Genomic DNA, 21,769 nt, shown 5'->3' on the forward strand with positions numbered 1-21,769 from the left:
TAGTGCAGAGACCACATTTTTGTACTTCTTTGAAAGAAGCCAATTGAAGGGGAAGGCAAACACTTTATAGACATTGGGGATAGTCAACGAAAAGACAGAATTGAAAGATGGAGTCTCATGTGCAAGGAACAACAAATAGATCAGTGTTGCTGGATTGTAGATTATGTGGAAAGTAGTAAAATATAAAAGAAGCTAGTAGTAAAATATAAAAGAAAAGTAGGAAGGGACCAACTTGTGAAGGACTTTAAATGTCAAAAAGGATTTAATATGTGATCCTGTAGGTGATAAGGGGCTTCTGGAGTTTGAATGAGAGGTGAGTGAGTTGGGGATGACATGCTCAGACCTATGTTTTGGAGAATTATTTTAGTGACTGAGTGGAGGATCTATTAGACTGAGGACAGGCTTGAAATAGAAAGATCAAACCAACTGAAGCCAATGAGAGCATGAACTAGGGTTCAGCAGGGTGAGTGAAAATGAAATATAGAAGAGATGTTGTGAATATAGAGAAAAACCCCCAAGATTTGGATATGCAGCATGAGAGAGAGGGGAAGATTATAATGTGACCCTAAAGTTGTACATATAAGTGACTATAAAAATTGATTTGTTCTTGACCGTAACAGGGAAATTAGAAAGAAGGGAGGACTTGGGGGCAAAGTGTTCTGTTTTGTATTTATTGAGATTAAAGATGTCTTATGTAATATCCTATTTTAGATGTCTAATAGGAAGCTAGAGATAGGAGATTGAGGATGAACAGATGTAGAGGAAATTACAGGTATAATGGAAAAAGAGAAGAGGGCTCAGGATAGAGGACTAGAGGCAACCCAGAGTTAAGACTTACTTTCAAACTAAAACTTCAGAATGACATAAATTCATTTTGGAGTTCTCATTGGTATTGCATGAACACACTTTTAACACTCATTTTCAATAGTTAGTGTAAACATACACTATAGGATCTTAGGATTTAGAATATGAAGATCATCTAGACCAATCTTTCAGTTTATAAATGAAGAAACTGCTCATGGATGTTCCTCATTGTTTGTTGCCATTTGTTCAGAGTTATATAGCTAACTCTATTAGCCTCTTTATGATATTCACTTTTAATTTTTTTCATGTTTTTTGTGAACTAACAACCACACACAACACTGTGGATCAATATTAGTAACAATATATATCTGTCTGTTCCCTAGGCATATGCCTCTAAAACAAACTTGAGATCATTAAAGGAACTTTGAAATTTCCTGGAGGTATTCCAGACCATCCTCTTTCATGAGGATGAACAAGGATAATCCTCTTTCTACTTAACATGAACCAAATACTAGCTAGATGATCTTGGACAAGGCACTTAACTTCTGTTTGCTTCAGTTCCCTCAACTATTATAATATATATAATAAGACATAGAATACATATTTTATATATATATATATATATATATATATATATATATAAAGTATAAAAACTATTATAACAATATCCACTTTCCAGTGTTATTATGAATATCATATAAGATAATATTTGTAAAACAAAAAGTACTTTGCATGATACCTGGTACATATTGAGCATTATATATACATACTTATTTCTTTCTCCCCTTTCCCTCTTCTTTTTTTAGATGTACTTAAGTGATGAACAAATTCTATAGATTGTCTCTCTAATTGCAGATCAGACCTTTTATATTTGCAGATGTGGTCTAGATATTTACATCTTTTTATATAGAATGTGGATATAGCCTACAAGTAAAATAGCTCTTTTATTCACTCGCTTCTTGTTTTGACAGGTCCTTAAAAGGGGAGGACGTCTTATTGGAGAGTTCTAAGATGTAGGCTTTTTCCCCCCATTGAAAGCCTAGATATCTAAATGTTGAGCAGATGTCAAACTTAACTGTTTTATATCTAAGATGTCAAACTTTGAGCTCACAGATTTTCTAAGTCTATATGTGCCACCATTATTTTATATTAACAGTTTTAAATGAGGAATATAGATTGAAATAGGCTTGTGTTTGAGAGTTTTTTTCCAAAAACTTTTGTTTTCTTCCAGTCAACATTATCTGACCTTGTAATGTATACTAAGCAAATATTTCTTTTGACATAATTTAACAGAATGGTTGTCCAAATACTTTGTTTATTATTCTATATTATTTACTTTTCTTATGTCACTCAGCTTAAAACCCCTCAGGAAGTCTTTGAAACCATATTTAATTATATTTTCCAACCTGGGAAAGTATGAATTAGAAATAGATCAATTTAGAAAAAGACCAACTGTTTATTTAGTTTGGTGTTTCATATCAGTTTAAGCAGTACAGTTTTTACTGGTAAAATGTTGTGAATGGGAAATTTAAGAATCTGGACAATTTTATTTCCAAGTTGTCTAACTTACCAGTGTTTGAATTCTTGACATATCAAATATATCCCTGTCCAAGTTACCTAAAAACAAATTTTTTGGACCAGGGGTTTCAAACTCAAATAGAAACTGAGATCACCAAATCCTGGTCTTGAACAGTGACTTAGAAAACCATGTATTAATATTAGCTATGTTCTGTTATTGTTGTTATTGTTGTTTGTTAAATATTTCCCAAGTATATTTTAATCTGGCTTAGACCATACTCTGAAGTGTTGATGGCATTATCATGTTTGATACCTCTGTTTTAGCTTATTTATTTTAGAATATTCATTACATAGATCTGAGAGGATAATGTAAACATAAGAGTATTATCATAAATGGGAATAAATTCCTCATTAACCAAGGAATGTTTATTATATTTATTTTAAATAATTCTATACATATATACATTGTGTATCTGAACTTGAATATAAACTGCTAGACAGCAGAGATTTTTTTTTACTTTTTTCTTTTATTCTTAGTATCTAGCATAGTGCCTGGCACATAGTAGGCATTAATAAAAACTTATTGATTGATTGGTACTGGCAGGAACTCTCTGAGGCAATAGGATATTGAATTTATAGATTTCTTAACCACATTTCTGTTTTTTCTCCCCCCTCTCTTTACTAGGCAAAAGTAGAAGATAAAATACAAGAGGTCTTCAATGCTTACAAGATCAACCATCATGTGCCAAGGTAAGATAAGGTGCTGAATACAGAGAGGAACACCAATGAGTGATTCCCCTTTCTCTATAACTTGTGTATTTTGATTTGAATCAGTCTTGGTTGGGAAGGACAATGTCTCAGCTATTATTAATAGATGACTAAGATTTATTAACCCTGGAACTAACTGGATGACCAAAGCCTCTATGGTTCTACTGGTGCTATGGATATTTTCATATGTTAGTCAGAAATCTTTTTGGAATTTAAATCCAGTAGTGAGTTAGATGTGTCAAAAGACATGAATAGTATTGTAATTTTTCTTGTAAAATCTATATTGTTTTCCAAAAATGATTGTCAGATTATAAGAAATGAATTTCTGTGCCTGTATCTTTGCTATTTTTTTTGATGTGAACTAATCTCAAAATTGTTTTTATTTGAACTTCTCTGCAATTAATAGAGATTTTGACATTTTAAAAAGATTATGGTTAATAGTTTACATTTCTTTTGCAAATATTATGTTCATATCTTTTGATTCCTTGTCAATTGGGGAATGGCTTTTATTCATAAAAGTTTGTGCTAATTCCCTCCAGATTTTGGATGTTATATTTTTGTCAGAGATAATTAATGCAAATATTTCCCCAGTTTTTTTCTTCTTATTTTAGCTGAAATTATTTTATTTGTATAAAACCTTTTAAACTTTATACAATTGAAAAAGTCTTTTGTCTTTTGTGATATGTTCTGTATCATTGTTGGTTACAGAGTCTTTTCCTATTAAGTTATGAGAGAGAACTTGCTACTCTCGTAACTTTTCAATACAGAAACTCTTGTTTATTTCTCTGGAATTTACTGTGGTATGTGTTGTCCATGCTGGGCTAAACCTATTTTCTGTCAAATTGCTTTCCATTTTTCTAGAAGTTATTGAACAATAAAAAAATTCTTACATTGATATTTTATGTTCTTAAATTTATTGAAGCCTAGACTGTTTGTATGAATTTCCTCGCTTTTCTGATCTATTTTATTGATCAATGTTTCTATTTTTATTTAGTATCTAGACCCACAACACCTCTCACCTGGACTATTGCAGTGGCCTCCTAATTGGTCTCCCTGCCTCAAGTCTTTCTCTATTCCAGTCCATCCTCCATACAGCTACCAGTGACTTTTTAAAGTACATTTCTGACCATATCACTCCCTCACTCAATAAACTCCAGTGACTCCCTATATAATTTTTTCTCTTTGGTTTTTTTAAAGCTCTTTACAACTTGGCCTTAACCTCCTTTTCCAGCTACATTATATATTATTCTCTTTCTTGCACTCTGTAGTTTAAGAAAACTAGCCTTTTTGCAGTTTATCTAGACAACACTCCATCTCTGATGCCCATGCAGTCCCTATGAGGATTGTACCTTTTGCTTATCACCACCTCATAGAATCCCTTCCTTACTTAAAGATTTAGCTACATGAAGCCTCTTACTGATTCCTCCAACTTGCTAATGTCCTCCCTCTCTAAACTATATTGTATTTTTTTAATTCCGTATATACTTACATATGTCTATATGTATATATTGTCTTCACCACAAGAGTGTAAGCTCCTTGAGAGTAGGGTCTGTCTCATTTTTGTCTCATCGCCTAGCACAGTGCCTGGCACATTGTAGGTGTTTAATAAATGCTTGTTGATTGATTGGAAATGTTGAATATTTTTGAAAGTAATTCCTATCTAATATATAATTTGAGATTTGCTCATGCCAGACACCATTAGTTTCTACTTTTTTTGCCATTATTTCCCTAAAATATCACTTTGACAATTTGGTTTAGTGTTAAATCTGTAGATTGATTAATTTGGATAGTATTGTTATTATTACTATAGTGGGAATATAATCTATTCATGATTATTGTGTATGTCTTCGTTTTCTTTATTTCTGTGAAAATTGTTTTGTATTCCTATTTATATTAATCCTATGTGTGTGTCTTGGTAAGTTAGTTCCTAAATATTTAATGCATTTTGATATTAATTTAAATAACATCTCTTTCCTTACTTTTTTGTTGGTGGTAATATTTGGAAAGTGATCTTTTGTATATTTTGTATACTGCTAAATAATAATAATTCAAGTTTTCAAAGGATTTTCTTTACATATATTATCTTAATTGCTGAAGAAATTGTCTTCATTATTTTTTTTGTTTGATTTTTGATTCTAAATAAACTATCATCTACAAATATTATTTTGCCTCTTTTTGCCAATGCTTACTTATTCCTTTAAATCCTTTTGTTGTTGTTGTTTAGTTTTGTTTCTTATATGTGTCTGATGATAACATTGCTGATAGCCATCCTTATTTCCTGATCCTATTGGGAAAATACCAAGTATTTTCCCATTATCAATAATGGTAGTTTGTGATTTTAAGAAAAGGTCCTTGTGCTTTTTGTTTTTTACTGGTTTTTGGCGTAAGCTATTTTATAGAAAATATTTTCAGTATCTATTGCTTATTAATGTAATTTATTATGCTACTTGTTTTCTTAGTGTTGAGCCATTTTTGCATCCCTATTATAAGTCATTCCTTGATCTTAATGAATTTTTTTTGTATATGTTACTGAAATCCTTTTTATTTCTTTGCTAGCATTTTATTGAAGTTTTTGAGTAGGTATTCATTAATGAGAAGGCAACATGGCATAGTAGATAGATAGCTTGCTGAACTTGGAGTAGAATTGCCTGGATTCAAATTCTGCTCTTATATTTACTCGTTTTATATATATGATCCTTGATGAATTACTTCATTTTTTAATACCTTAGCATTGCTGGAGTAAGCTCTTACATGAGGAGATTTCCTTAAATCACAGATACTATTCATTAATTCATTAGTGATATTGTTCTGCAGTTCTATTTCTGCTTTATTTCTTTCTAACTTGGGAATTCAGACTATGTTTGCTTCATAGAAGTTATTAGGTAAAGTATTATTTCCTTTGGGGAGATGGGGTTGAGTTTGTAATATATAATGAATATTTGTTTTTAAAGTATGTGATAGAAGTCATTTGTAGATTAGTTTGTACTGAGAATATATTTCTGAGAGTCCATTTATAGCTTGCTTAATTTTTCTTTTAGAAATTGAGTTACTTATTTTCTCTTTTTGATGTTTTTTGAGTTACTTGTCTTTTCTGTTTCATGTTAGAGTATTTTAAATTTTTGAAGATAGCCATTTCACTTACATTTTTAGTTTTTGTTTCTATATAATTTTATAGTAATTTCTGATAATTTTTCTCCTTTCCATTTAGAGGATATTTACTGTATATATACTGTAAAAAAAATTACTTTTAATTTTTATTTCTTTTTTTAATTGCCTTTTTTTTTGACTTAGCAAATATTTCCTAACAAATATCCAAACAAACCCTTGAAAGAATATTCCTGAAAATAATTTATTGATTACAGAAAAAAGATGGATTTTTTTTTCTTATATTTGTTCACGTTTTTTGGATAAAATTATATCATAGTTGATTAATTTTCTTAATCTTCCAAAAACATTTTTATTTTTAAAAAAATCTTCATTTTTGTTTCTAATATTTAATTTTTTAAAAGTCTCTTTTGTGTTTAATTGAAGATTATTAATTTTTAAAGTAAAGTTTTTTGCTTTCTTTTTTTTTTTTTTAATAACCCACACTTCATTCTATATTCTTCCTTCAAAACCCTATAGGAAACTGTCCCTTACAACAAAGAAAGAAAACTAAAATGAAACAAAAAAAACCCCAATTAAGCAAAACTAATAAACACATTGAAAAAATATTCTTTACTTTATCCACTATGGAACTGTGAAATACATACGGTCTGCCACTTCTGCATGGAATGGATAGAAGTACCTAGTACCAAACTTGGTCATTATGATTTCATACATTTAGGTTTAGTGATTTTGCTGAGGTTTTTCCCCCATTTACATTGTTGTAATCATTGTATATTTCTTAACCTAGGAGTTATGAATTTGGGGCAGCCAGGTGGCGCAGTGGATAGACCATCAGCCCTGAAATCAGGAGGAACCAAGTTCAAATCTGGTCTCAGACAATTAACACTTCCTGGCTGTGTGACCCTGGCCAAGTCACTTAAGCCCAATTGCCTCAAAAAAAAAAAAAAAAAAAAAGGAGATATGAATTTATTTTAAGAAATATTTTTATAACTATATTTCAATATAAACTTATTTCTTTCATAAACCTATATATTTTGTTTTATGAATTTAAAACCACTCTTCTATGAAGGGAATAATAGGCTTCACTAGACTGCCAGAGGGGAGACCATTATAAATAAAAAAATTAAGAAGTCTCATCTGTTTTCCTTACTCTATTTACTTTATTTTGTATCCATTCATGAATATTGAGAATTGTATCCAATATATTCATCATCTTAAAAAATATTCATTTTCCAATATATTTATTTATCTTGTTTAGCAATTCCCCAATTGTTGGACATCTACTTTATTTCCAGTTATTCACTATTACAAAAACTAAATATTTTAATCACTAGAGGCTTTTCTTTTTATCTTTAACCTCCTTGGGGTATATACCTTGGGATGGCAGGGCCAAAGGATGTGCATATTTTGATCACTTTCTTTGCAGAATTCCAAATTACTTTCTAGAATGTTTGTACCAATTAATCACAACTGTACCTCTAGTGTTCATGCGTACACACAAGCCCTCCAATATATATACTTTTCCTTTGTCACGTTTGGATGGGTATAATGGTATATAAAGGATATAATATGGAACCTCAAACCTGTTTTGATTTTCATTTCTCTTAGTATTTTTTATTTTGAGCATTCTTTCATATTAATAGTTTATTAACAATTTTTGTAGTTTCTTTGTAGACTTGTTTATATTTTTTGAAAAATTACAAAGAATAGCTTTTGTTCTTAGTTATTTCTGTTAATTGCTTAAATATTTTAAATAGCAGACCCTTATCAGATGTATTTGTTACACATATTTTCCTTAGTTGATGTAGGAAATTCTAATCCTAGTGACATTAATTTTGTGGCAAAATTTTTTGTAATTGAAATAATTATTTTTTGTAATAACCTCTGTTCCTTTTTTTTGGTCTGAATTAATCCTCTAACCAAAGTTGTTAAATTCTTCTGATCTGGTGCTTTTCTAATTTTTTTGTTATAGCTTCTAATATTTAGATTACATAAGAGATTATTAATTTGCTTGTTTTAAGGATTTTTAAAAATTGCACACTCAATTCATTAGTCCTCTTGTTAATGTCAATATTTAGGAATATTTCTTTTTCTATAAATATTGCTGTGGTTGTATTTTATATATTTTGCTAGGTTGTTTCGTCATTATTCTTACCTTTGGTATATTTTTAAAAATGTTTCTGTGGTTTGGCCCTTTATCAGCTCATGTAGGATGACATTTTTATTTTCTATTTAAATCATCTTTTGTTCATATTTCTTTTGTTAATTCTTCAATTTAATTCAACAAACGTGTGTGCAAAGCACAGCCACTGTATTAAACAGTGAGAGTACAAAGACTAAAAAGAAACTCCCTACAAAGCTTAAATTTTCCCAGGAAAAATACAAGACTGATTTTGACAAATAACTACAAGGCACTTACAAGAGGGGTAGGGCACTGATGTCTGGAGGGAACAAAATAAGGCTTCCTTTAGGAAGCAGCCTATGAATTGAGTTTTAAAGGAAGCCAGTTTCTAAAAGTTGTATGTACATATGGAATGCATTCCAGGTATAAAATGGAATCCTGAGGTAGGACATTTGGCTGGAATATAAAACACATCAATGGAAATAGTATGAACTATATGGAAATATTAAGCATGGGTTATAAAGAACTTTAAGAGCCTTAGGTTATATGTGAATTAATTGGAACAAAATAAAATATATTTATTGACATGATAGATTTTGTAATTTTTAACATCTTTTAAAATAACTTTTTAATATGAAACATATTCTTGCTTTGCTGAAATCATTGTATAATTTGGTCTTGAGTTCACAAGATTTTGACAGATATCCTTTAATTTTTCATGAAACTACACTTGATCATATTGGATGTTAAGCATACCTTTGAAGCAATATATTTTTCTAACTCTGGCCTTGATTATAATCCATAGGTTTTCTAGCTTAATGTCTTGTGAATTCCCAGGCCCATTAAACATGTTTTTGTCTCTCTTTTGGATAGGTTTCTTAACTTTTTCTGATGTGTGGCATAGTGCTAGGTGATTTGCAATATTCCATCTCCATTTAGGAATTTCTGTAATTCTGGAACAATTTTGTTTCTCAGTGTATTGATACAGTTATCAGTTCATTGTTTCCTCAATGAGGATAAAACTTCCATGTCCAGTGGAAGTAAAAAGGAAAAAAAAAAAATTCCCCTATATTTATGTGGGAGTGTTCTCTTTTGATGAAAATGCCCAAATTTTATTAGATGTCTTCTGACTATAATTTTGAATAAAAAATTAGTTCCATTGCTGTCATGAACATTTTGGGCAAAGTTACATTGCATGGCTAGAAGCCCTACTAATATGGGTCAGAAAAATTTATTGATGTTCATAGACAAGTAAAATTTAAAAATGGACAGATAAACAACAATTCAGTCAGGGATAATACTGAATATAGCTTTCTTCTCTTTCACTTTCTTTTTGGCAACATATCCAGTGATGGTGAGGATGAGTAGTGGGATAGGTTAAAAGCCTAGAGCCACTGATGTCTTTGGTTTACATAGGGTTTTCAGACAAAGGATCTGCAATGGTAGCTGTGATGGGGCCACATGGATCAGTAGCGAAAAGGGCATTTCTCCTGTCCTCCTCCCCCCACCTCTCTGTCTCTCCTTCTGGCATCTCTGTCTAATTTATTTTAATGATGAACTAAGAAGGCTTATTCAGGTTGAGGAATATGGAATTATAATTGGGATGAATCAGCAAAATTGCTGGAGCATTTTAGCAGCAGTTTTAACTAGAATTGGGTATAGTTTAGTTTTAAACAGAAGCATTGTGGAGCAGGAGGCCTGGAAGAGTGGAGCTGTTGGGGATGTGCAGGCTTTTGATGAGACAAGGCGCGGGTGAAGTAAAAGAATTTACTAAATTATAAGTAAAGGTAGAAGTTTAAGTTTATTATAAATCATCAAGAGATCTCAAATGGAGCAGAACTCTTTGATGGAATTAGAGTTCTGTCCGTTCTGCTCATCTGCCCATTCTTCCCACCCTCATATATATGATTTGAGACAATACAGAGCTATTGGATTTGAATAGGCTTCAGTAAGGATATAGAAAGTTTGATTAGTGATAGTTCAAATTGTATAGAGCTTAAGTGGAGGTACTAAAGGTGAATTCAGTTCTATTGATAGTTAAATAGGGGTACGTAACTACTTAGCTTTGGTTCAGCTCTATAGAAAACTTGGGTGGTGTCTGCTGAACTCTATAGAAAGGTAAATTAGAGGTACTTAGAGGTGGGGTTGGGCTGGCTTCTAGGTCTCGATAACATGGGAAATGACTCTTTTTGGGGTTTCCAGCCTCAGTTTCCCTTGTCAGATTCCCATCAGAGCTACAGACTCTTTTGGTAATTCAATTGGCAAAAATGTTACCTTTTCCACCAGTACTCCAGTCTTTGCATTGTTTTGCCCATGACAAGCATTGTTGGGGGTGGGGGGATTGGTTTTCACAGTGATAAATAGCTATTTTAATTTATTTTTGTTATTCTTGCAACTACAGCTGCCAGATGCCTCTGAAGGTCTTTGTTTGATGTTTGAGGATTAATTAGCCTGTTGCACAACAGCAGTTTGTCATTTTTTTTTTGGGGGGGGAGGTTTGTTTTTTACTCCTTTCTTTTTCATGTTAATGTAATCCTTGTACATTGTAGACTGCATTGACCTTTGAAGTACTTTACTTCCCCACACCAATAGCCCATATTTCTAATATTAATTGGTAGTGTTATTTTAGTTATGTTTTTTCATATCTTTATATGTCTGTTCTTAAAAATCAGAGTACTAAAAAAAAACAAAAAAAGCTCAGTGAAACATATCTAGCATCAAACTGATTATCCCAGCTCAATCTGCTTTCATCTAGTGAGGAAGATCTAGAAAAATCAAGGTTCTAAGTTATAAGTTTGAGAATCATCTGGCTATCAACTAAGATAGCATTTGCATGAGAATGATGAGGAGGAAAATGAGGCTCAAAGGGAAAGATGGTTCAATGCTTCCTTCTCCAAAGAACTTTTGAGATCACTTGTAGAGGAAAAGAAGTCTAGGATAGTCTTATGAAGATCATATTTCATGGTTCTAAGATGACTGATAATTAAGGAAATGAGGAACTGTCAGATATTTGGTAAGAGATTAAAAGAGTAGTCAAACATGTAGAGAAATAGTATCACAGAAGACAAAGGAGAAAAGACCATTCAGGGCAGAAAGGGTGGCTAAGTAGTTCAGAATTCAAGTGGAATATGAATTGAAGAGAGGTTGTTGGATTTGGTAATTAAGACATTGTTGGTAATCTAGGTGAGAACAGTTTCTTTTGAATGGTGAGATCTGAAACTAAGGTTGAGAAGCTTTGAAAGGTTAAGAAATGGCAAGCATATTCAGCTCTTGGAGTTTGATTGTGAAGGATAATAACCTTATGTCAGCTAAAATCAAGGGAACGACACATTTAAGTGAAGGGTTTTTTAAGGATAAGAAATTCTTAGACTTGACTGTAAGAATGTAAAGAAAGAACCATTAGATATGGAGAGCTTGAAAATAAGAGGTAATGATTGAAGGAGAAAGTTTCCAGGAAGAGTACTATCTCTTAAACTAAAGGACTTTGATTCATGTGCTCCTTATTAAAGTCATTTAACATCCCTGGGCTTTAGTTTTCTTATCTCTAAAATGAAGGGAGTTTAGCCTAGATGATATTTGAATCACATAGAGCTCTATGAGTGAGGTAGAAGAGTGTCTCAGTTAGAAGGGATCCAACGGCACAGGAAGGGGGTGTTGCTCTTGGACACAAGGTGGCCGTCTCTTCAAATGGGCAGGTAGGTAGCATAGTGGATAGAATCCTGGACTTATAATCATGAAGCCCCCTCTTCCTGACTTCAAATTCAGCCTCATACAAGTAATAGTTACATGGCCCTAGGCAACTCACTTAACTTTGTTTGCTTTGATTTCTTTTCAATAAAATAGGCTGAAGAAGGAAATGGCAAACCACTCTAAGTATTATTGCTAAGAAAACCTCAAGTCACATAGGTGGGAAGTCATCCCAAATGCATTCACAGACTCAAAATTATTTCTTCCAGGTCAAGGGGTAAAGCTTTATTATGTCAGTTAGCAAGGGGACAAAGTTCCTAATGAATTTAGGATTAACAATGTAATGCCAGAGAAACTGAGGCAAGATAAAGATTAGAGAGTTTAATATTTTATTTAAGGAAGAGATTTACCAAATAGATCCGTGGTTTGATCCCAGGGCTGAATGAGACTATCATCTCCAAGAATCCAGCAACCAATGTGAGTTTTCAATGACATATACTTGTAGCTCAGATACAGGGGGTAGACAGAGATAGAGGTAGAGTCAGGGTACTGTGAGTGGGAACGGGACTCTTGACAAGGTTGGGGGAGGCACAGGAGATAGGGATGACATAATGGGGGGAGGCACTGGAGATGAGGAGATAAAAAAGGTATCTGATATTCTGATAGATTGGGATGGGGAGAGGCATTCTGACATAAATATAAGATCTTTTATCCTTATCAAAATATTCTGATGATTAAGAGGGAGAGGTGGTTTTGCAGGATTAAGCAGAACAATTAGAAATTGAGGCAGAACAATTCAGGAAAACCAGAGCAGGACAATTTAGGGAAACTGAGTCAAGACAATAAAAGAGAACTGTAGTACAACAATCAAGGGAAGAGGTGGGACCTTTTATGAGAAGGGATGAAGAGTGAGTTATGTATGCTAACTGTGCTAATTATGTATGTCAGTAAATCAACTGGTGGCTTGTACAAGATAACCTTGGGAATTGACATATATACCTTTACCTCCAGATTGTATTGTAACAGTGGGCATCAATTCAGGATATCTCTATACAAGATAATTCTGTCAGTACAGAATAATTCTACAGGCTCAGTTTGTTTCTCACTGGGACCCATTCGGATATTAGGTTGCTACTAGAGATATCATCTTTTGCTGGAATCCATTTACTCCATCATAGAGAGTTGTCACAACTGATAACACCACAGGACAAGATTAGTGGATTTTGAGAAAGGAATAAGGAAAAAGAGAGTTCATAATGTACCACTTCTGTTTCTCAGTAAAGGACAAAAGGCCCTCTATTACTAGGAAGTATTAAGGGAGGGAGTCTCAAGTAGATACGAAGTTTGAAGCACCCACTATGAGAAGTACCTTAAGAGTTCATCTGAGAACGATTGAAGGCCCATGTGAAAGAAGACATTAAATAGTGCATTTAGAAGTGGCCTTAGCACCTTTGAGCTGCATTTGAATTAGGAACAGAGAAGGAAGGTTGAGTAAGGCAGTCTAGAACCAGATTTAACAAAGCATGAGTGGCAAAGAGAAAAGGGATTCAGGAGCAGAATATACTGGATAGTTGAACAGATCAGTCTTAGAAGCAAGATTTTTTCAGAGCAGTAATTGTGGATTAAAAGATGGCATGTTTGGGGGCGGAGCCAAGATGGCGGAAAAGCTAGATGGAACTTTCTAAGCTAATTTCTTTTCTATCAAGTATTTAATTCAGCCTCAAAAACAGCACTTGACTGATAAAACCCATGAAGATTGGAAATACAACAACTTACCAGCGGAAGAGAATCTGGAATATCGCCAGAAAAGGTTTGACCTTAGGTAGTGGGAGTAGACCAGCGCAGGCAGGGATAGCTTCAGGAGCGGGTGGTCTCTGTGGTTGGAAGGTTTACATAGAGCTCTCTGCCCTAGCCTGATTGCTTTGCTTTGGTGGCAGAGTAGTGGACCAGCAGAGAAGTTGGAGCCTAGGATAGAAGGTACTTTGAGGGACGCCAAAGCCCAAGAGGATCTGGCTGCGCTCATCCAGGACCGGAAGTGACTCAACGCAGACCATAACACAGCTCTTTGTGGCATTTTTGCAGTGAGGGGCTCGTGGTGGGGGGCAATCACACACAACAGGGGCACAGCCCGGGGCAGCCTCTCATCTGTATAGTGATGTTCTCGGCCTGGGGTAGTGGAATTTCCTCAGCTCAACTGCACTCCTCAGGCAGAGACACTTCCAGTGTGGTGAGGGACAGGATGACTGCAAATACTCAAAGCGGGCATTTGTGGGAGGGCAGCGATACCTTTGCTTCTTAACCTCTAGCCCCAAGGTGGTCACTAATCCTCACTGTGGGGCTCCTCGCAGGGCACATACACAGCCCTGCCCCGTGATACCCAGGCATACTCACTTCCGAATGTAGCTTGTCCCAGAGCCCTCCTGCAGTTTGGCCATTCGTTGCAGCCCATTGAGAGGCCAGAGACTGTCCATAAACTGATCCTTGCTATGCAGAGGAGGCTGGTAATCTCCTTGCCCTGAAGGCAGACCCTAAAGGCTTTTTTAAAAAAAAAAGGAGCAAAAAAATGAAGAAAATGATTGACAGCTTCTGTGCAGAAAAAGAGCGGGTTTCCAACACTGAGGAGGCTAATAGCACACAGCCTCCAGACAATACCCCAAATAACGCTCTCCTAGAAGAAACTATTAAAAATCTGGAGAGAGAATTAGAAGAAAAATGGGGAAAGGAAAGAGAAGCTATATTAGAGAATAACAGTGTCCTGAAATCTGAATTAGAAAAGGTAAACAAGTTCCTGAAATGTGAATTGGAAAAGGTAAAAAATTCACAGGAAGTGCAGGGAAATAGAATTAAGGAGTTGGAAAAGGTAAAGGAAACACAGGAAAGTAGGATCTGTGAATTGGAAAAGATAAAGAATTCCCAAGAAAGTAGGATTTGTGAATTGGAAAATGAAAATAACTCACTAAAAAACAAATTTAGTGAAATGGAAAAAAATTCCATAGAGCAAAACAACTCATTTAAAAACTCAATTGGACACATACAAAAAGAAGTAAAAAAAACCTAATGAAGAAAATAACTCATTAAAAATTAGAAGTGAACAATTTGAAATGAATGATTCACTGAGACACCAAGAATCAGTCAAGCAAAGCCAAAAAAATGAAAATCTGGAGAAAAATGTCAGCTATCTACTTGCCAAAATGACAGACCTGGAAAATAGATCTAGGAGAGACAATCTGAGGATTATTGGACTTCCCGAAAATTATGATGAAAAAAAGAGCCTAGATACTATTTTACAATTTTACAGGAAATCATCAAAGAGAACTGACCAGAAGTAATAGAACCAGAAGGTAAAATAGACATTGAAAGAATTCATCGAACACCTTCTGAAAAAGACCCTTTAAAAAAAAAAAAAAAAACTCCACGGAATATTGTAGCTAAATTTCAGAACTATCAGACTAAGGAAAAAATATTACAAGCAGCCAGGAAAAAACAATTCAAATACCAAGGTGCCACAATAAGGGTCACTCAAGATCTGGCTGCCTCTTCATTCAAGGATCAAAGGGCCTGGAATCTGATATTCTGAAAGGCAAAAGAACTTTGAATGCAGCCAAGAATAAACTACCCAGCTAAGTTGAGCATTTTTTTCCATGGAAGAAGATGGACATTTAATGAAACAGATGAATTTCATAGGTTTCTAAGGAAAAAACAGAACTACAGAAAAAATTTGATCTCCAATCATAGGACTCAAGAGAAGCAGAAAAAGGTAAAAGGAACTCTCGAGAACTATATTTCTGTTGTGGATATACATTAAGACTAATGTATAATTTGATTTTAAGGATATAACAAAAAAAAAGGGGAAGTAGAAATGGAAAGGGGATAGTGTCAGAAAAAGGGGAAAGGGGAGATAAAAAGAGGAAAACTACATCGCACAAAGAGGCAAAGAAAACCTATCTGAGGGAAGTTAGAGAGGAGGAGGAACATTGTGTGAACCTTACTCCCATCAGAATTGGCTCAAAGAGAAAATAATTGACATATTAGTTTTACAGAAAATTCTTTCTCACCTCATTAAAAAGAGGGAGAGGAAAAGGGAAAAGGAAAAGGGAAAAGGAAAAGAGCAATAATGAAAGGAAACAAGAAAGGGAAAGGGATTTAAAGGGAGGAGGGTGGGATACTAAAGAGGGAGGGCTGCGTGACACAAGTGGGGCTCATAAGTTTAATACTGGGGAAGAGGTTCAGGGGGGTAAAGAAAAAAGCATAATCAGGGGATATTATGATGACAGAAAATACAGAATTAGTAATTTTAACTGTAAATGTGAATGGGATGAACTCTCCCATTAAGTGGAGACGGATAGCAGACTGGATCAAAAGTCAGAACCCTATATTGTAATATATTGTTTACAGGAAACACATTTAAAGCAGGCAGATACATACAAAGTAAAGGTAAAAGGCTGGAGCAGAATCTATTATGCTTCAAGTGAAGTAAAAAAAAGCAGGGGTAGCCGTCCTTATTTCAGATCAAGCAAAAGCAAAAATTGATCTAATCAAAAGAGATAAGGAAGGAAACTATATCTTGCTAAAGGGTAGCATAGACAACGAAGCAATTTCAATATTAAATATATATGCACCAAGTGGTATAGCATCTAACTTCCTAAAGGAGAAGTTAAGAGAGTTGCAAGAAGAAATAGACAGCAAAACTATAATAGTGGGAGATCTCAACCTTGCACTCTCAGAATTAGATAAATCAAACCACAAAACAAATAAGAAAGAAATTAAAGAGGTAAATCGAATATTAGGAAAATTAGGTATGATAGATCTTTGGAGAAAACTGAATGGAGACAGAAAGGAGTACACTTTCTTCTCAGCAGTTCATGGAATTTATACAAAAATTGACCATATATTAGGACATAAAGATCTCAAAATTAAATGCAGGAAGGCAGAAATAGTAAAGGCTTTCTTTTCAGATCATGATGTAATAAAAACTACATTCAACAAAAAGTTAGGGGTAAATAGATCAAAAAGTAATTGGAAACTAAATAATCTTAAAGAATGATTGGGTGAAACAGCAAATTATAGACACAATTAATAATTTCACTCAAGATAATGACAACGATGAGACATCATACCAAAATTTGTGGGATGCAGCTAAAGCGGTAATAAGGGGAAATTTTATATCTTTGGAGGCTTACTTGAAGAAAACAGAGAAAGAGAAGATCAATGAATTGGGCTTGCAACTTAAAAAGCTAGAAAATGACCAAATTATAAACCCCCAATTAAATACTAAACTTGAAATCCTAAAATTAAAAGGAGAAATTAATAATATTGAAAGTAAAAATACTATTGAACTAATAAATAAAACTAAAATTTGGTTTTATGAAAAAAACCAATAAAATAGATAAACCTTTGATAAATCTGACTAGAAAAAGGAGAGAGGAAAATCAAATTGTTAGTCTTAAAAATGAAAACAGAGAACTGTCCACCAATGAGGAAGAAATTAGAGAAATAATGAGTTACTTTGCTCAACTTTATGCCAATACATTTGATAACCTAAGTGAAATGGAAGACTGCCTCCAAAAATATAGGCTTTCCAGATTGTTAACAGAGAAGGAAGTAAATTGCTTAAAAGTCCCATTTCAGAAAAAGAAATAGAGCAAGCTATTAACTCCTTAAGAAAAAATCTCCAGGACCAGATGGATTCAAAGGTGAATTCTACCAAATATTCAAAGAACAATTAGCCCCGAATGTTATATAAACTATTTGAAAAAATAAGGAATGAAGGAGTCCTACCAAATTCCTTTTATGACACAGACATGGTACTGATACCCAAACCAGGTAAGTTGAATACGGAGAAAGAAAACTATAGACCAATCTCCCTAATGAATATTGATGCTAAAATCTTAAATAAGATATTAGCAAAAAGACTACAGAAAATCTTCCCCAGGATAATATATCATGATCAAGTAGGATTTATACCAGGAATGCAGAGCTTGTTCAATATTAGGAAAACTATCAATATAATTGGCCATATTAATAATCAAATTAACAAAAATCATATGATCATCTCAATAGATGCAGAAAAAGCATTTGATAAAATCCAACATCCATTTCTATTAAAAACACTTGAGAGTATAGAAATAAATGGACTTTTCCTTAAAATAATTAGTAGCATCTATTTAAAACCATCAATAAGCATCATATGTAATGGAGAAAGATTGCAGCCATTCCCATTAAGATCAGGGGTGAAACAAGGTTGTCCACTATCACCATTACTATTCAATATTGTATTAGAAATGCTAGCATTGGCAATAAGAGTGGAGAAAGAGATTAAAGGAATTAGAATAGGTAATGAGGAAACTAAATTATCACTCTTTGCTCATGATATGATGGTATATGTAGAGAACCCCAAAAATTCAACTAAAAAGCTATTAGAAATAATTCACACCTTTAGCAAAGTTACAGGATACAAAATAAATCCACATAAATCATTAGCATTCTTATATGTCACTAACAAAATCCAACAGTTAGAGTTACTAACTGAGAAATTCATTTAAGAGAAATTCCATTTACAGTAACTACCAATAGTATAAAATATTTAGGAATCTATCTGCCAAGAGAAAATCAGAAACTATATGAGCAAAACTACAAAAGACTTTTCACACAAATTAAGTCTGATCTAACCAATTGGAAAAATATTAAATGCTCTTGGATAGGGCGAGCAAATATAATAAAGATGACAATACTACCTAAACTAATCTTATTTATTTAGCGCTATACCAAAAAACCTATTTTAATGACCTAGAAAAAATAACAACAAAGTTCATATGGAAAAACAAAAGGTCAAGTATTTCAAGGGAATTAATGAAAAAAAAAATCAAATGAAGGTGGCCTAGCTGTACCTGATCTAAAATTATATTATAAAGCAGCGATTACCAAAACCATTTGGTATTGGCTAAGAAATAGATTAGTTGATCAGTGGAATAGGTTAGGTCCAAAGGACAAAATAATCAATAACTCTAATAACCTAGTGTTTGACAAACACAAGGACCCCAGCCTTTGGGATAGGAACTCAATGTTTGACAAAAATTGCTGGGAAAATTGGAAATTAATATGGCAGAAAGTAGGCATTGACCCACACTTAACACCGTACACCAAGGTCAGGTCAAAATGGGTTCATGACCTAGGAATAAAGAATGAGATTATAAATAAATTAGAGGAACATAGGATAGTTTACCTCTCAGACCTGTGGAAGAGGAATGAATTTATGTCCAAAGAAGAACTAGAGATCATTATTGATCACAAAGTAGAAAACTTTGATTATATCAAATTGAAAAGTTTTTATGCAAACAAAACCAATGCAGATAAGATTAGAAGGGAAACAATAAACTTGGGAAACATTTTTACAGTCAAAGGTTCAGATAAAGGCCTCATTTCCAAAATATATAGAGAATTGACTCTAATATATAAGAAATCAAGCCAATCTCCAATTGATAAATGGTCAAAGGATATGAACTGACAATTCTCCGATAAAGAAATTGAAACTATTTCTAGTCATATGAAAAGATGCTTCAAGTCATTATTAATCAGAGAAATGCAAATTAAGACAACTCTGAGATACCACTACACACCTGTCAGATTGGCTAGAATGACAGGGAAAGGTAATGCAGAATGATGTAGGGGATGTGGGAAAACAGGGACACTAATACATTGTTGGTGGAACTGTGAACACATCCAGCCATTCTGGAGAGCAATTTGGAACTATGCTCAAAAAGTTATCAAACTGTGCATATCCTTTAACCCAGCAGTGTTACTACTGGGTTTGTATTCCAAAGACATTTTAAAGAAGGGAAAGGGACCTGTATGTGCAAGATGCTTGTGGTATCTCTCTTTGTGGTGGCCAGAAACTGGAAACTACGTGGATGCCCATCAGTTGGAGAATGGCTGAATAAATTGTGGTATATGAATATTATGGAATATTATTGTTCTGTAAGAAATGACCAACAAGATTATTTCAGAAAGGCCTGGAGAGACTTACATGAACTGATGCTGAGTAAAATGAGCAGGACCAGGAAATTGTTGTATACTTCAACAACAATACTATATGAAGATCAATTCTGATGGATGTGGCCATTTTCAACAATGAGATGTACCAAATCAGTTCCAATAGAGCAGTAATGAACTGAACCAGCTACACCCAGCAAAAGATCTCTGGGAGATGACTATGAACCACTACATAGAATTTCCAATCCCTCTAATTTTGTCCGCCTGCATTTTGGATTTCCTTCACAGGCTAAATGTACACTATTTCAAAGTCCAATTCTTTTTGTACAGCAAAACTAGTCATGTAGACATATATTGTATTTAATTTATACTCTAACATATTTAACATGTATTGGTCAACCTGCCATCTGGGGTGGGGGGGAAGGAAGGGAAAAATGGGAACAAAAGGTTTGGCAATTGTCAATGTTGTAAAAATACCCATGCATATATTTGGTAAATAAAGACTATTAAAAAAAAAAAAAAAAAAAAAAAAAAAAGATGGCATGTTTGTGAAGACTTTTGGGGTGGAGGAAAATATCATGGTAAGAAGGAAGTATAGAAAGAAGAATATCAGAAATTGGATTTGAAAGAAATATCAGAAACTGAGGTGGAGCAAAGATATGGGTCATGAAGAAGGAGAAAGGTTGGTATTTGAGAGAATATCAATATGTATATTGAACTTTCTTACTTGCATAAGTTTCTTTCTTGTAAAGTTTCTTACTGTGAGTCTTAAGGGATTTCAATGGGTATATTGAAGTATCTGACTTCAAAAAAGGGGGTTAGATTTCCCATAGTGTTTTTTACTTGTCAGTTCTCATGCTTGTTTTTTTGAATTTCTTCATTGATCCTATTTTACGTATGAGATCTTTCTTTACAGTTCTTATTATAATTCTAAAGTACTTTTATGGCTATTGTGATGTCCAAACTTGTTTCCACTGAGGCAATTTTGGTTTTTTCCTTCTGGAAATTTCTAACTTTCTTTTTTTCTCCACTTATTGAATTAGATCTCTCTCTCTCACTCTCTTTTTTTTTTTTTTTTTTTTTTTTTGCCTTCCTGATAATGTTTCCTTAAATTACATTCTGTAACAGTTTCTTTCAACTACTTTTTGTTGTTTATTTGTTGCATTGTCATTGTTTTGAGGTGATACAATAGATTTAGGTTTAGTAATAAACACTCATCTGGGAATCCCCTGCCTTACTCTTCCCAAGCCATTAAAAAAACCAAGAACAGATTCTGAAAATATTGGTAATATGAATAATAAAGAGCATCACTGAAATAATGGCAGCTCTCTTTTTTGATCTGTGTTTTAGTAGATAAGCACTTTTCTATAAGGGATTATTTTTAAAAACAAAGTTTTAGTAGAATAATATACAAATTATTATTTTTATAAAACATAAGTTTTTCAGATGTAAAAATAAATAAAGTGGCTAATGGTAATTCTTCCTTTAGCCCACAGTGATTTTTTTTTTTTTTTTTTTTTTTTTTTTATTTTTTTTTTATTTTTTAATTTTTTTTTTTATTATATATATATATATATTTTATAATATTATCCCTTGTATTCATTTTTCCAAATTACCCCCCCTCCCTTATTCCCTCCCCCCGACGACAGGCAATACCATACATTTTACATGTGTTACAATATAGTCTAAGTAAAATACATGTGTGTGAATATCATTTTCTTGTTGCACAATAAACATTAGAATCCGAAGGTATATGCAACCTGGGCAGACAGA

The 21,769-nt window shown here is 33.4% G+C and overlaps 1 protein-coding gene across 2 annotated transcripts in view; it reads left to right on the top strand.

Moving 5' to 3' along the window:
• The window catches only part of FNTB (farnesyltransferase, CAAX box, subunit beta), an 81,764-nt gene that overhangs the window by 11,517 nt on the left and 48,478 nt on the right, over positions 1–21,769 (top strand). For both annotated transcript variants that reach the window (XM_074290386.1, XM_074290385.1), the window contains exon 2: positions 3,008–3,072. In XM_074290386.1, the coding sequence (XP_074146487.1) occupies positions 3,008–3,072 (65 nt within the window). The remainder of the gene's footprint in view (positions 1–3,007; positions 3,073–21,769) is intronic.

Source organism: Sminthopsis crassicaudata, chromosome 2 (genome assembly GCF_048593235.1).
Source record: "Sminthopsis crassicaudata isolate SCR6 chromosome 2, ASM4859323v1, whole genome shotgun sequence".
NCBI classification, from domain to species: Eukaryota; Metazoa; Chordata; class Mammalia; order Dasyuromorphia; family Dasyuridae; genus Sminthopsis; species Sminthopsis crassicaudata.